This window comes from Oxyura jamaicensis, chromosome 2 (assembly GCF_011077185.1).
Source record: "Oxyura jamaicensis isolate SHBP4307 breed ruddy duck chromosome 2, BPBGC_Ojam_1.0, whole genome shotgun sequence".
Classification (NCBI taxonomy): domain Eukaryota; kingdom Metazoa; phylum Chordata; class Aves; order Anseriformes; family Anatidae; genus Oxyura; species Oxyura jamaicensis.
The window spans coordinates 10,208,806-10,221,954 of record NC_048894.1 but is presented as its reverse complement, the minus strand read 5'-3'; the positions used below and the strand labels follow the sequence as shown (position 1 = coordinate 10,221,954).

The following is a 13,149-nucleotide window of genomic DNA, read 5'->3' as shown; positions in this document are numbered from 1 at the left end:
AACCCTGTGAGTACATGTACATCTAATCAGACATATGTTGGACAATCATTGGCTCCCCACATCAGGATTTTATGTTCCTTTTCCTTTCCTCCAGCTTATGTAATAAAACATTTACAGGAATAAGAAGGATTTGTGTCTTGGTGCGAGTGTACTTTCAGGTGCGTTGCATTAGTCTTCAGTATAGCCTAGATAAGACACAAATTTCTTGGTTTTCATGGTAGAAACATTTTTCCCCACTGCTGTGAGCTGAGAAAGAATTGAAAGAAGTTTGAGTAACATGACAAATGTACTCCTTAATTGGAAACCTGAACGGCTGTCTGAAATCCTGCCCTAGGCCGGTTTGCTGTCTGGTAGCAGTCTGTCTGTTTGCAACGCATCTCACCTCTCTGTCACAGTGAGTTATGGAAAGACACCACACTGTTTCTGGCTCCTGGCAGAGTTTCACCTGGTGACAAATTCTGCATGCAGTCTTTGCAGTGCCCTGCTCGTTCTGCTGCAGCGAACCAGCTGGCATCCCTTGAATCTAGCTAAACCAAGAGAACTATGCATTGCTTAAAGTACTGACAGAGAAGGAAGTGATTTTGCTCAGCTATATTGGACAGGCCAGGCATTTTTCTGTTTGTTTGTTTTTAAGTATGGATTTTTCTATATGTAGTACTTCATATAACAATTGATTAACTGGCAGTCTTCCTTGCTTCCTTTTCCTCCACAGGGCACTTTATGTTAGCGATGATCCTTTAGCTTACTATCAGAACCACAAGTTTTAGGGGTTCTTCCTCTTCCACAAGTTATGGGATGGTACTGCTCAAAATGTAGAATGAAAAGCCTTGTTACTTGGCTGTGACTGGAAGGCCTTCATCAAGCGTACCAAGCAGTGCTGTAAATTTGACTACTTCTTTCTCCACTGGGTATTTCTGTTGTCAGTGCTCATCTATGTAGTACTGCAGATAAAAGTTTTTTGCCTGAATTTGGTGTTTTGTTTTTGTTTGTTTGTGTTTTTTTTGAAAACTCTTCTTCTTGTACATTACAAAATGTGTATCTTATGCTGGAGACTGATTATGTTTGGAAGGCAAAAGTGTAAACCAAGATTTTGAGAGGAATTAACATGAAGGAAAAAAAAATCATCTGTCACTAGTTGCTGTAGATTAAGATCAGAGAGTTTGTTTTACTACAGTAATGTCAGGTGTATTTCCAATTACTGCTGGTCTCTTCAGGTAGAACTGGAAAGGAAGCACAGTATTGGGAAATGTAGCAAGTCGTGCCCACAAGTGGAATTTACTTTAAAAGCCCAAATAGTTAAAGCTAGATTTATGCCAGGAGTTCGAAGGCTTATATCCCTTCCAAAACATTTCGTGGCTTAAGATTTATTTGCAAAGCTCTTCTATTAATCCTATAAAGTGCTTAACCTTAGTAATGTTTTTGACTTTCTTAGATTCAGCTTTGAATGGAAAATGAATTGTCTTCAACATTTTGCAAATTGACCTGATTTATGCTTTTTGTAATTGTTCCTGTACAATGAAAGGATGAATAGAAGTTTCTGATTAATACTCACTGCTTTTCTTCTCTAAATGCCCACTATTATTAGCAATAGTTTTTCAGTTTCTTTGCATGTTTAAATTTCACATGCTTCATGGCTTAATGGGGGCTAAGAACTAATAACATTGAACTGGTAGCAGTGCTTTTGAGAAGAGGCATGTAATAGTCAAACTATTGATAACGAGGTTGTACTGTAGGAATGATTATGTGTTTTCTATGCTATGATGCAACCTTACAGAATGCTTTTTAGTCATACTAATTGAAAATCTTTCCGTTCTCAGTGATACCTCTTAGGTTCTTTATTTTGTTCCGAGCAGTGGCTGTTAATACAGAGAACGCTATTACACATTTCAGCCTAATGTAGGAGATGTTTCTCTATGCTCAATTTCAGCATGCATTACGTTGCCCAATTCCGTTAAGCCTCTTTAGGTGACAGTGAGGGACTTTACTTTGTTAACTGCTGTATGCAAAAGCCAAATGAAGCATGAAAAAAATCAAAAGGAAATGCAAGGAATTTCTATTTATCCTGAAAATATTGGTATGTAATGCTTTTAAATGTGATGCAGGTATGAACGCTTCAGAATAAAGGACTACTTTATGGTGTGTATTTTCCTTCTGCTTTGCCTATGAATAATGAAAAAAAAAGGAATGAATCTTGTAACAAAATGGATTCCTTGTCTTAAAACAGTATAACATCGCTTCTTCCAGAGTCTTGCTACACTGCATAAATTTTCTAAGTGAGGCATAATGTAATGTTAAATAATTAAGGAGTAGTCATCTAACATTAATTGCTTATATCATGGAGATCAGCAAATAAACCATAACCGATTACCCTGTGTTTATCAAATTTAGGATTTAAGAAGTATCCCAACCTATAAGTAAGAACACTTGTAATTAAAATTTCTAGTGACCAAAAATTAATTATTTTATCACAGAACTTGTTTTTGGAAAGCTACCCATTACCATCTGCTCATGCAATTTGGTCAGTAGAGTTTGTATTACGTTCAGACAATCTCTTTCCTCACAATGTTATTTCACTTATCTCTACTGATGCTTGCGTCTGGAAGCATGAACTTGGAAGTTCAGGTTTATATTAGATAATATCTGATACTATGTTTTTGCTTTGTCCTGCAAGATAATTACCATGCACAGAAACAAGTACATAAATGAGAGGATGTCTTTGGAGCATATTACTTATAAAGACAAAAATAACTTAATTATGAAATGTAATTACCACCAGGCAAATTTTTTTTTTCAGATTCAATTTCTCCAATTTTCTCTAGTGATGTAACAGCTAAAAAATAAGTGATACTGGCAAATAATGCATTTTTTTAAATTTACTTTTTAGCACAATATCTTTTTGATGAAACTTGCAAAATGTGGCTTTAGAAATTTCTTTAAAATGGACCTAAGCTTTTATAGTAGCATTGATTCTGAAGTGCCTTACTAGAAATCTCCTGATATTTCTAAAGCTACAGAACTAAAAGGAAGAATATTACTCATAGTTGAGCAGTGTCTAAAACTTTACATTTCTGGTCTCTATATTGCTGCTATTTTACTGTGGATACTTTGGGAAAGTGTTTTTGGGGTTTGAGGCAGAATGATAAAAATGTGTTGTTTTTTTTCTTTAATTGCTATCTCACTTTCACAATTTTTGTATCTGTTGAGATATTGAATATAGCTCCTGGGCAAAAAACACTGTAGGAAATGGATGGGTAAAGGAAATACTTCATAATTGGCAAGAGAAAAAGGGAGGACAGAAAGTCCCATTTTGTTTCTCTTACCCTATAATTAAGTACATACATCTGGCAGAAATTTCTTGTTTACTGCATTTTAACCCACACAATATAAAATTATGTGAAGAAAGAAAATGAATTGAATAGAATTTAATAATGAAATTTTGCTGTCATTTTGAGAGCTGTTCCCTTCTGTCTGATTATGTAATGACAGAATGAAAAATGGATTTGACATTCATTCTTTTGCAGTCTGGGAATCTTGAAGGGTTTAGAAAAATTGCATTTAATGGAAGGAAATAGATAAATCGCAATGATATGGATAAACTTGTAGTTATTTAGTTCTAAGTGCCTTGGTTTCTAAATGTTAAACTAAGTCTCATTTTACTTGATGGAGGTAGAGTGTAAGCTTCTTCGGATCATTCTCCAGAGATTAAGGTAGATGTCTATATTAGAGAAGTCCTCTTTCTGTCTCTCTCCTGACTACACAGAGATGCAAGAGCGTACTATGGTAAAAGGAGGTTAAAACAAATCTGTAGGAATTTTCTGAATGGCTACCAGTAGAGCAAGTGCTAGATATTAAGCATATATTGGAACGTGTGGGTTTATTCACCCTTCTCAATGGCATAGTTTGGAAGGCACTAATCTTATTGCCTGGATGTTACCAGATGCATGTTTTCTCTTGTAGTAGGTTTGTGGAATCACAGAATGGTTGAAGTTGGAAGGGACCTGTGGAGATCACCCTGTCCAACCCTCCTGCTTAAGCAAAGCCACCTAGAGCCAGTTGCCCAGGACCATGTCCAGGTGGCTTTTGAAGCTGCCAAGGATGGAGACTCGACAACCTCTCTGGGCAACACTGTGCCAGTGCTCTCATCAGCCAGTAAAAAGTGCTTCCTGATGCTTAGAGGGAGCCTATTCTATTCCAGTTTGTGCCCATTGCCTCTTGTCCTGTCACTGCGCACCAATGGAAAGAGCCTGGTTCTATCCTCTCTGCACCCTTCGGGTGTTTATAGATAATAATAAGGTCCCCTCTAAGCCGCCTCTACGCTGAACAGTCCCAGCTATCTCAGCTTTTCCTCATCTGAGAGGTGTTCCAGCCCTCATCCTCGTGCCCCCTTTTGGACTCTTTCCATCATGTTCATAGAATCAATGAATCCTAGAATGGTTTGGGTTTGAAGGGACCTTTAAGATGACCTAACTCCAACCCCCCTACCATGGATAGGAACACCTTCCACCAGACCAGTTTGCCCCCTCCAGCCTGGCCTTGAAAACGTCCAGGGCTGGGGCATCCACAGCTTCTCTGGGCAGCCTGTGCCAGTGCCTCGCCACCCTCTGAGTGAAGAATTTCCTACTAATATCTAATCTAAATCTACTCTTCTTTAGCTTAAAACTATTACTCCTTTTTCTATCAGTACACCCCCTGACAAAGAGTCCCTCCCCAACTTTCCTGTAGGGCCCTAGGCCTCCTTTAGGTATTGGAAGGTTGCTGTAAGGTCTCCCTGGAGCCTTCTCTTCTCCAGGCTGAACAACCCCAACTCCCTCAGCCTGTCTTAGCAGGAGAGGTGTTCCAGCCCCTTGATCATCCTTGTGGCCATCCTCTGGACTTATCCCACCAGGTCCATGTCATTCATGTACTGTAGGCCCCAGAGCTGAACGCAGCACTGCTGATGGGGTCTCACAAGAACAGAGCAGAGGGGGACAATCCCCTCCCTCACCCTGCTGCCCACTCTGCTTTTGATACAGCCCAGGACACAGTTGGCTGTTGTGTCTGCAAGCACACATTGCCAGCTCATGTTGAGCTTCTTATTCACCAACACCCCTAGGTCTTTCTCCTCAGGGCTTCCCTCAGTCCATTCTCCACCCAGCCTGTATTTGTGTTTGGGATTGCCCTGGCCCAGGTGTGGGACCTTGTACTTGGCCTTGTTGAACCTCCTGAGGTTCGCACAGGCCCTCTTCTCAAGCTAGTCCAGTTCCTTCTGGAAAATGTCTCTCATGTACTGGGGAACCCAGAACTGGGCACAGTGCTTGAGGTGTGGTGTCTCCAGTGCTGAATAGAAGGGAAGGATCACCACCCTTGACCTGCTGGCAATACGTCATCTAATGTGATCCAGGATACCGTTAGTCTTCATTGCGGTAATGGCACATTGCTGGCTTATAAAGGTTCTTGCAGTACATCCCATGATATGTCTTGTCTTTTACTGTGGAATATTCAGGCATTAAATCTTAATACTTTTCCATTAAAGAAAGGATAATGATTATGAGCGAATGTATTTTTTTTTCTACCAAATTATCTGTTACAGGTAGGCTAAGTGCTTTGTAGATAACATTGTTGAAATATTTGGCCACTATTACAAAAGTACATTAAGTAACAGTGCACCTTATGTAAGTAAGCGTATTATGTGTTATCTTTAGTCTAAGTATTCATGAACTATTAATAGATCCTTTATGAAGAATGGTATGTGCTAGTTTTTAAGTAGAAGAAGAGTGAAGGGAGATTCCTTTTGCTAGTTTGTAGAAAGATGCAACATAGTTTCTTGCAGAAATCTGTTTTGTTTCAGCATTTAACTGAACTACCATGATTACTTTCTCAGCTGAGGAATATCAAAATACTTTTAAATTTTTTTTTTTTTTTAATGGAACTTTTCATAGTTCTTCTGGGTTACTTGGATTTGGAAGCATGGTGTTAGTTAAATGGGTTTGGCTTTGTTGCATATATTTAATTAAATTTTATGCAATTAATATAAAGCTTTTAGTGAGAAAGCAAAGAAGCAAGCTTGGTTCTATTAGTTTTCTTATCTAGAATGAGAAGATTGTAGGACTGAAAAGGATATTAGAATTTAGTCATTAATGCCAACAGCACTGAAACAGAGTAAGTACCTTTACAGCATTTTTATGTCTAACATTTAGATAAAGATCTTCGCTGAAGGAAGTGTATATGATGTAGCAATGAATTATCCCTAGTAATTATTTTTGAGGACTTTTCTCACTTCAATATCTAATCATTTTCATACTTTTCTATTCTGTGCTAATTTTGGATTTGTCTTTTTGTCATTGATAACAGCCTCCTTTGTGATTGCAAACTATTGTCAGGTCCTCGTTCAACCTTCTTAATCCCAATCCTTCATTCTTTCTTTTGATCATGTCTTCTAGATCTCTTTATGCTTCTTTTGATACAGCCCAGGATATGGCTGGCTCTCTGGGCTGCAGGCACACATTGCTGGCTCGTGTTCAGTTTTTTGTCCACCGGTACCCCAAATCCTTCTCCACAGGACTGTTATCAATCTACTTACCACCTGGCCTGTATTCATGTTGGTAACTTCTTGTCTATACCAGATCTGTGGTGAATATACTCTGGAACAGAACCACATTTCATCATTTGATGTTTGCATATAGTAGTTACTACATACTTACGTTTGTTGGAACGTGCATGTGTATATTTATTTATTTACATTGAAGAACAAGGACGGATTAGAGGATGGTGGGTTGTTTTCCTTATCCTGTTTTAAAAACTATCTCAAATTATTTGGAATGGAAGAGATTTTGGTTTGCTGTTTAAAAAATTCCTGGAAACTGGTTATTAGCCTTCCACTGATAAGAATCTTTAGTCATTGGATTCATTTCCTCAATGCTGTGAATTCTAAGTTGCTTTTCTGTTTCTTTTTCTTTCTTTCTTTCTTTTTTTTTTTCTTCTCCTTCCTCTGTAATTCACAGCTGTTAGAAATTAACTGGACTGGACTGACCAATCTTCTGGACGTTCCAGGGCTGAAGTGAGTATATATAAAGCAGTATTTGATACTTCATTCCCCCCACCCCCAACCCCCATAAAACCAAGCTAAATCATTTTAGGATAAATGTCTCTGATCAGTTATCTTTTAACTTAGAATTAAGCAAAATTGCTCAATATGGAAAAGGTAATGATTATGTGTGTAAGTAAATGTATGTCAGAAGTATATCTAGGAGATCTTGCTAAAAATATTTTGAAAAGATAGTTTTTAATCTGCTTTTTTAGTGTTCTCAGCCTTTGCAGATTTCCAGATTCTTGTGAATTTCCTATGTGCCATCTCCTAGGACAGCAGAAAGACAAAGAGCCTTATTTTTCAGGCTAGAGTGTTCGTAATATCTTGACTTATGGCTTTGTATGCCAATAAATCACTAGTTGCTTGTGTAAAGATAATAAGAAATACCTTAAGAGTGAAATAAAGTTAAATAAACTTTCTAATCTTTTTTGTGTGCTTAAAGATTTCAATTTATTATGTGAGGATCAAATAGAGTAGCAAAAACATTGACCATATATAGTTGGATAAAATGCTTGGCTTATTCAGAGCTTTTTAAAATACTAAATGGTAAAACCACAAAGAAAAAAGCAGAAGTAGAGGGGAAAAACTTTTTTAAAAATATATATATATATTTTTTATCATTGCAGTGCTGAAAAGATAAGATCCATAAATATCTAAATAATTGTCAAAGTTGTAATAGTTACTCAGGGGCTTTTTAATATTGAGGCAGTGGCTAAGGGGATAATAAATGGATCTGATACACACTTGGATTTTGTGACTAGCCGTTTTATTCAATCCCAGATTCTCAAGACTTAGCAGATTCCAGTTTTATTTTTATTGTCTCAAACCAAGAGATGGAATTTAGGTATTAAATTAACCCTTCAGTGCTCAGTTGCATGACTGAAGTGGTTTCTGCTTTGCTTAGACATGCGAGGCCATTGCATGGAATCCCAGTTGAGCAGCTTGAAATTAGAACTTGTATGAAGTAGGTTAATGGCTGCAAGAATCGCTTATGTTTCAAGCCTGCTTAACACTGCTTCTGAGGAAAGAGGTTTTCTTGACGAGTGAGAAAATGGCTTCCAAAGTACAGCTCCTGAGTAATAATTTGCTCTTTTGAGGTAACACTAATAAATTTACATTTAGTACTTAAGCTTACAAGGCTCTTGAGATTCATACCATGCCTGACAGGAAACAAGAAAACCTCAAATATAAACAAAGTCTCATTAAGTGTCTCAAGTTTACAGTTTCCACAGCAACTAAACTTGGCCACATATGTGTATAATAGGGCCGTCTAGATGTGGTATGGTTCCTATAGTAACCGTAACTGGGGTGACTCATGCTCTGCCTTGCCAGTAGATTGCTTCAGTGCTGTATTTGTTTTTCTTATCTGTATGGATAGGTTGTATATTTTGGTATGACAGCTTGACATACTGTTGTTATAAACAGTGATGAACATGGGATGGCTGCTGCCACAGGTACCTTTTATGTCCTGTGGCTGCTGGCTACACATTACTTATTTGTACTTTGTAAACCTCTCCTACTAAATTAATTTGTTAAAGCGTCCAGCTGTTAACAACTTCCATTGTTCTTTCTATACAACTCCATGAGGAAAAGGACACAAATATAATTCATATTCTGTCATTAGTATAGCTCACAGAGGAGTGGGATTCAGATCTCTATATGAGGAGGATCCAGGTTGTGTGAATATTCAAGTCACATCAGGAGGGGATGTGGAGGACAGGAAGATGAATTCTATTATGGCTGGTTGAGATATAGTAAAAATACTCTGTGCAGCCAGATCTGTGCCATTTCTGCACTATGAGTAGTAGACAATACAGTAAGAAAATACACAGCTGCCTTTTCTGCTCCTAAAAATTAGCACTAACTAGAGGGTAATATAACTGAGTTTGCTTGTTATTTTTTGCAATGAAACTGAGTTTTTGAAGACACTAATAAACTGCCTCAAGCATTTTACTTTTCCATCATTTTCATGAACTGAAAAAATAATTGTACTGAGTACCAACATCTGAAACAGCTTAAGACTACATAATCAACAAAGAACTTTTACATCAACATAAGGATTTAAATGGATACTACTGTCTCTATTGCTTGACCAGTGATTTGACTCTTTTCCATAGGTCAACTTCTTAGTTTAAGTAATGAAATAATAAAAAAATGTTATTTTTACCTTGTATTTAAAAAGAATAATTTTCAACTGAGAGTATCTCACTTGGCTAATATTTGGTTAGATAAGTCTTAAACATCTGGAAGGTGTCATGTTCTTATTTAAAACTTCACTTAATTCATAATTTATAAACTTCAGTGTTCTTTTCCAGGGTATTCCATGTTTTTAAAGAGTAAATATCTACTACCTAGTTTCTCTCTGTAAATTACTGTGAAATTCTATGAATGCCAGTTCATTTTTCATATTAATTTCTCTGATCTTTTAGCAAAATTCAAATGTTCATGCTGGGACAACACTGTGAGACTGACCTTCAGGATCCCAGAGTGGGAGTTTGGTCCTAGCAGAAATGATTGTGAATCCTCCAAGTGGCTGGGTTGTTTTGTGCTTCAGGCTGTTTTTGTCTTATTTAAGGAGGCCTTCAGTAGCTCCCTTTGGACATTAATTAATCTCTGATCCTTTTGCTAGGTTGGGATAAGTATATTTATATCTGTAGCTTATTTCATGTTTGTGATCATAACTATTTACAAGAGCACAATAACTTTTCTTTCAAGGTAGCTTTGGTACCATTGCCTGCCTTGTTCTCTGACCTGGGTCATGTGGAAAGATTAATAGAAAAAACTATCTTGGGGCATGCACGTTACTGAATGTAAAAGCAGAGCTTTCTCTTCTTATCGGGTAGGCAAACTGACAAAAGCAGGAACAAAATTTCTGGTGTTTGATAGCCATCTGTTGGAGACTTGTCATCAGACTTGTATTTTGAAAAGTACACTTGTTGCTAGTGTAGCTACCATCACCTCAGCTTTTTTTTTTTTTTTTTTTGTCTTCTTTCAATGTTAAGACTGAGATGTTTATCTTAAATTTTTGAGTCAAAACCCTAACAAAATAATGTCTTCTCAGCTCGTGTCAGAGAATGTTGGCATTCGTAAGTTGAAAACTAGACATTTAGCAAAACTGAACTGAGGAAGTTTGAAAAGCACCATGTGTTACAATGATAACTAAAGGAAGCTATTTTCAAAAACATGATTATCTTGTGGTAGTTGTTTTAAGAATTACTGAAACTATAAATCTGTAGGGTTTAGCATTCGTGTAGAATAAAAATCTTTGTAAATATGACTGAATAAAATCTGCAAGAATGGAAGGGGAATGAAGACTCCTATCTAGGACAAATTTAAATAAAATATCTTCAAATTTAACAAATTAACTCACAGGAGTTGAGAGGAAACTTTGCCTATGAGTAATGTATTAGCATCATCCACTGATACTTTTTTCAGAGAACAGACTCGTGCCTGGGTAGCCCTGTCTTGATGTAACCTTGAGTTTCCTCTGTTCCTATTGTACTGGATGCCATTAAAAAGCTAGCAATGTTCTATCATGTATCATAGTTTAACTGGATTTACAGTAGATGTGTTTAAGAAAATTGGTGTCCCAGATCTAAGTGGCCAGTCTGTAAATGATTTTTATGGCAACTCTTGCTCCCCTCTACCTCCCCCCAAATCAGCTTTTTATACAACCTAAAGATATGTAAGCAAATAAATGAAGTAGTACTGTTATAGTCAATTCACTGAATGTAGAGGGACTGTCTATAGGAGTTGGTCAAGTGAGATTCTATCTTTTCTAAAAGACCTTGGTACTGGCAGTTGCATCAGTAGCGTTGTTTTTTTCCAACCAGCAGTAATGTTACATTTTGAGGTCAATAGCAAGTTTTCTTCCCTTCTGGCTGTACCATTCTTTTTTTGGAGTAATATTCCTAGCAAATTTAGTTCTGTTACAGTTTAGCACTCAGAGCTAAGATGGTAAAGTATTTGAGGTTAACTGGTAATACTCCACCCATTACAGTTCAGTCTGTAATCACAGGCTCCAACTGTTGTCACACACACCATTATGCCTTTATTTTGCTATGTTTTATTTGAACACAGAAACCTCTCATTACGGGCAAAAACTGCTCAGGAATCTAGTTTTCATCTTTTTCTAGAACTTCTACACAGCACATCTCAAATCTTCTGTTTAGCTCGTGACCAACCATCTAATGCAGATAAAGTTAGGAGCTTGAAGTGTTTCACTGATGCAGAAGTTTCAGTGAAATATTTTAGTGAGAGAGATTTCATGCAGACAGCTCCCTTACGTGTTTTCCCTTACAAACTAGAAACCAGGCTTCTGTCTATGAGTTAAGGGAAAAGTGCAGCTTGACAGGCTGTAATCCTTAGTTGTCCTCGCCCATTCTAGTGGGTACATTTGTGGTGAAGAAGGGCCACCAAGGGGAGGCAGGCTCTACAGTTTGCAAGTCTCTGACATGAAAGAAATATAAAATGGGCCAGATTATATTTAATGGGTTAATTCTGTTCCCCATCTCTACCATAATAGGTTTGTTTACTGCTAACTGGTAAATTTTCTCCCCAAATGAAAATGTAACATATTATTTATACCATAATATACATTTATAATATATACTGTATGAATATGCTAGCTGCTTCAGTCAGAACTACTCTGAACTGCAGATTCAGTCATAGAAAAGCTTCACAAGGTGATTACTTACACAGAAGTGCTTAATCTGAAAAAATGCATGCAGTAATCAAACATATATCTGCCTCTTAATTTCATAAAGACTGTAAAAGGAGAATCTTAAGCGAAGTGTACTTAGGTGGAGAAATCATTTATCCCTGGAACATCTTCACCAGCTTTAGCAAGAGTGCACCTGCAGTTGAGAATACCTCGAGTATTTTACATCATTTTCTCTCTGTGCCTTCCTAGATAATGTTAACCTCTCCTTGGATCCTCATCTTCAGTGAATTATTCCACTACTATTCTGTCTTCTGCCAGTGTAGGCAGTGCAGCTATCCAGGGGTGTTTGTCTGACAGCATACTGATCTGTTCTCAATTCAGACCCAAACTGGGTGAACCCTTAGCTTAGGAAATGTTTTCTGTGTTGGGAGGCTGGGTTATTTAGTGATTCATTACCACTGTGATTGTACCGCCACTCCCTTTTTACCAGCACAAAACCTGTTTTACTTCCCTAGGCTATATTTTACTCGTCCACAGAGCATGCTTTCTTTGTGTTTCTGTTTAAATGACAGTCCTTCTAGCTCAAGAGTACAACTTGCTTCATAACAATACAACAGCAGTTGGCCAAACTTTCAGGGACAGTTAAGTCATTACTGAAATATAAAAGTAGGTTAACAGTTAACATCTGCCTGGTTATATGCAATGCAGGCAAGATGACTTATGCAATAGCGCTTTACCCTGGGTGGCTTTGAAAAGGGAGAACTTGGGAGAACTTTTATATCCCTGTCCTTGGTTTGTGTTATTCACATATCAGCTGCTTCCACCTGGTGGTCATTTTGGCAAGGAATCTTAATTAAAAAAAATAATAATAATTTAAAAACAGATTTGGCTTTTACACACCTCAAAAAGGGGTGTCCATTTGATTGTCCATCCAAATGATGGTCCATTTAGGTTGTTAAGCAACAAAAGATGTAAATGGTAGCTGTTAACAAATAGCTGTGCTATGAGGATGTAGAGATTTGTTTTCTGTTATACACTGATTTCCCTCATGACATGTTTATCTTATTCTAAAAGTGGCAGTTAATACTCCTACTTAGCTTCCAGATGTGGCTGGAAAAACTGCATTAATACTTAGACTTATTTCAGCGTATATTTTATGTTTAAAAAAAAAAGGATCTCAAGCGTCGATATGATTTTCTATAAAGTTTCACTCTTGAGCTGCCTCAGTCTGTTAGTGTGACATAGTATGTTTAATTCCCAAGAAGTAACTAACTATTGTTTTCTCTAACAGTGGCTTATCAGATACAATAATATTGGATATAATATCCAACTACTTGGTCCTTCCAAATAGAATTACTGTTCCCCTTGTCAGTGAAGTGCAGATTGCTCAGTTGCGATTTCCTATACCAAAGGTAAGTAT

General features: G+C 37.2%; 1 protein-coding gene across 4 annotated transcripts in view; it reads left to right on the top strand.

The window, feature by feature from the left end:
- Positions 1-13,149, top strand: part of ESYT2 (extended synaptotagmin 2) — an 82,752-nt gene that overhangs the window by 44,034 nt on the left and 25,569 nt on the right. For all 4 annotated transcript variants that reach the window (XM_035316898.1, XM_035316899.1, XM_035316900.1 and 1 more), the window contains exons 7-8: positions 6,981-7,036; positions 13,021-13,141. In XM_035316898.1, coding sequence (XP_035172789.1) covers positions 6,981-7,036; positions 13,021-13,141 — 177 coding nt within the window. The remainder of the gene's footprint in view (positions 1-6,980; positions 7,037-13,020; positions 13,142-13,149) is intronic.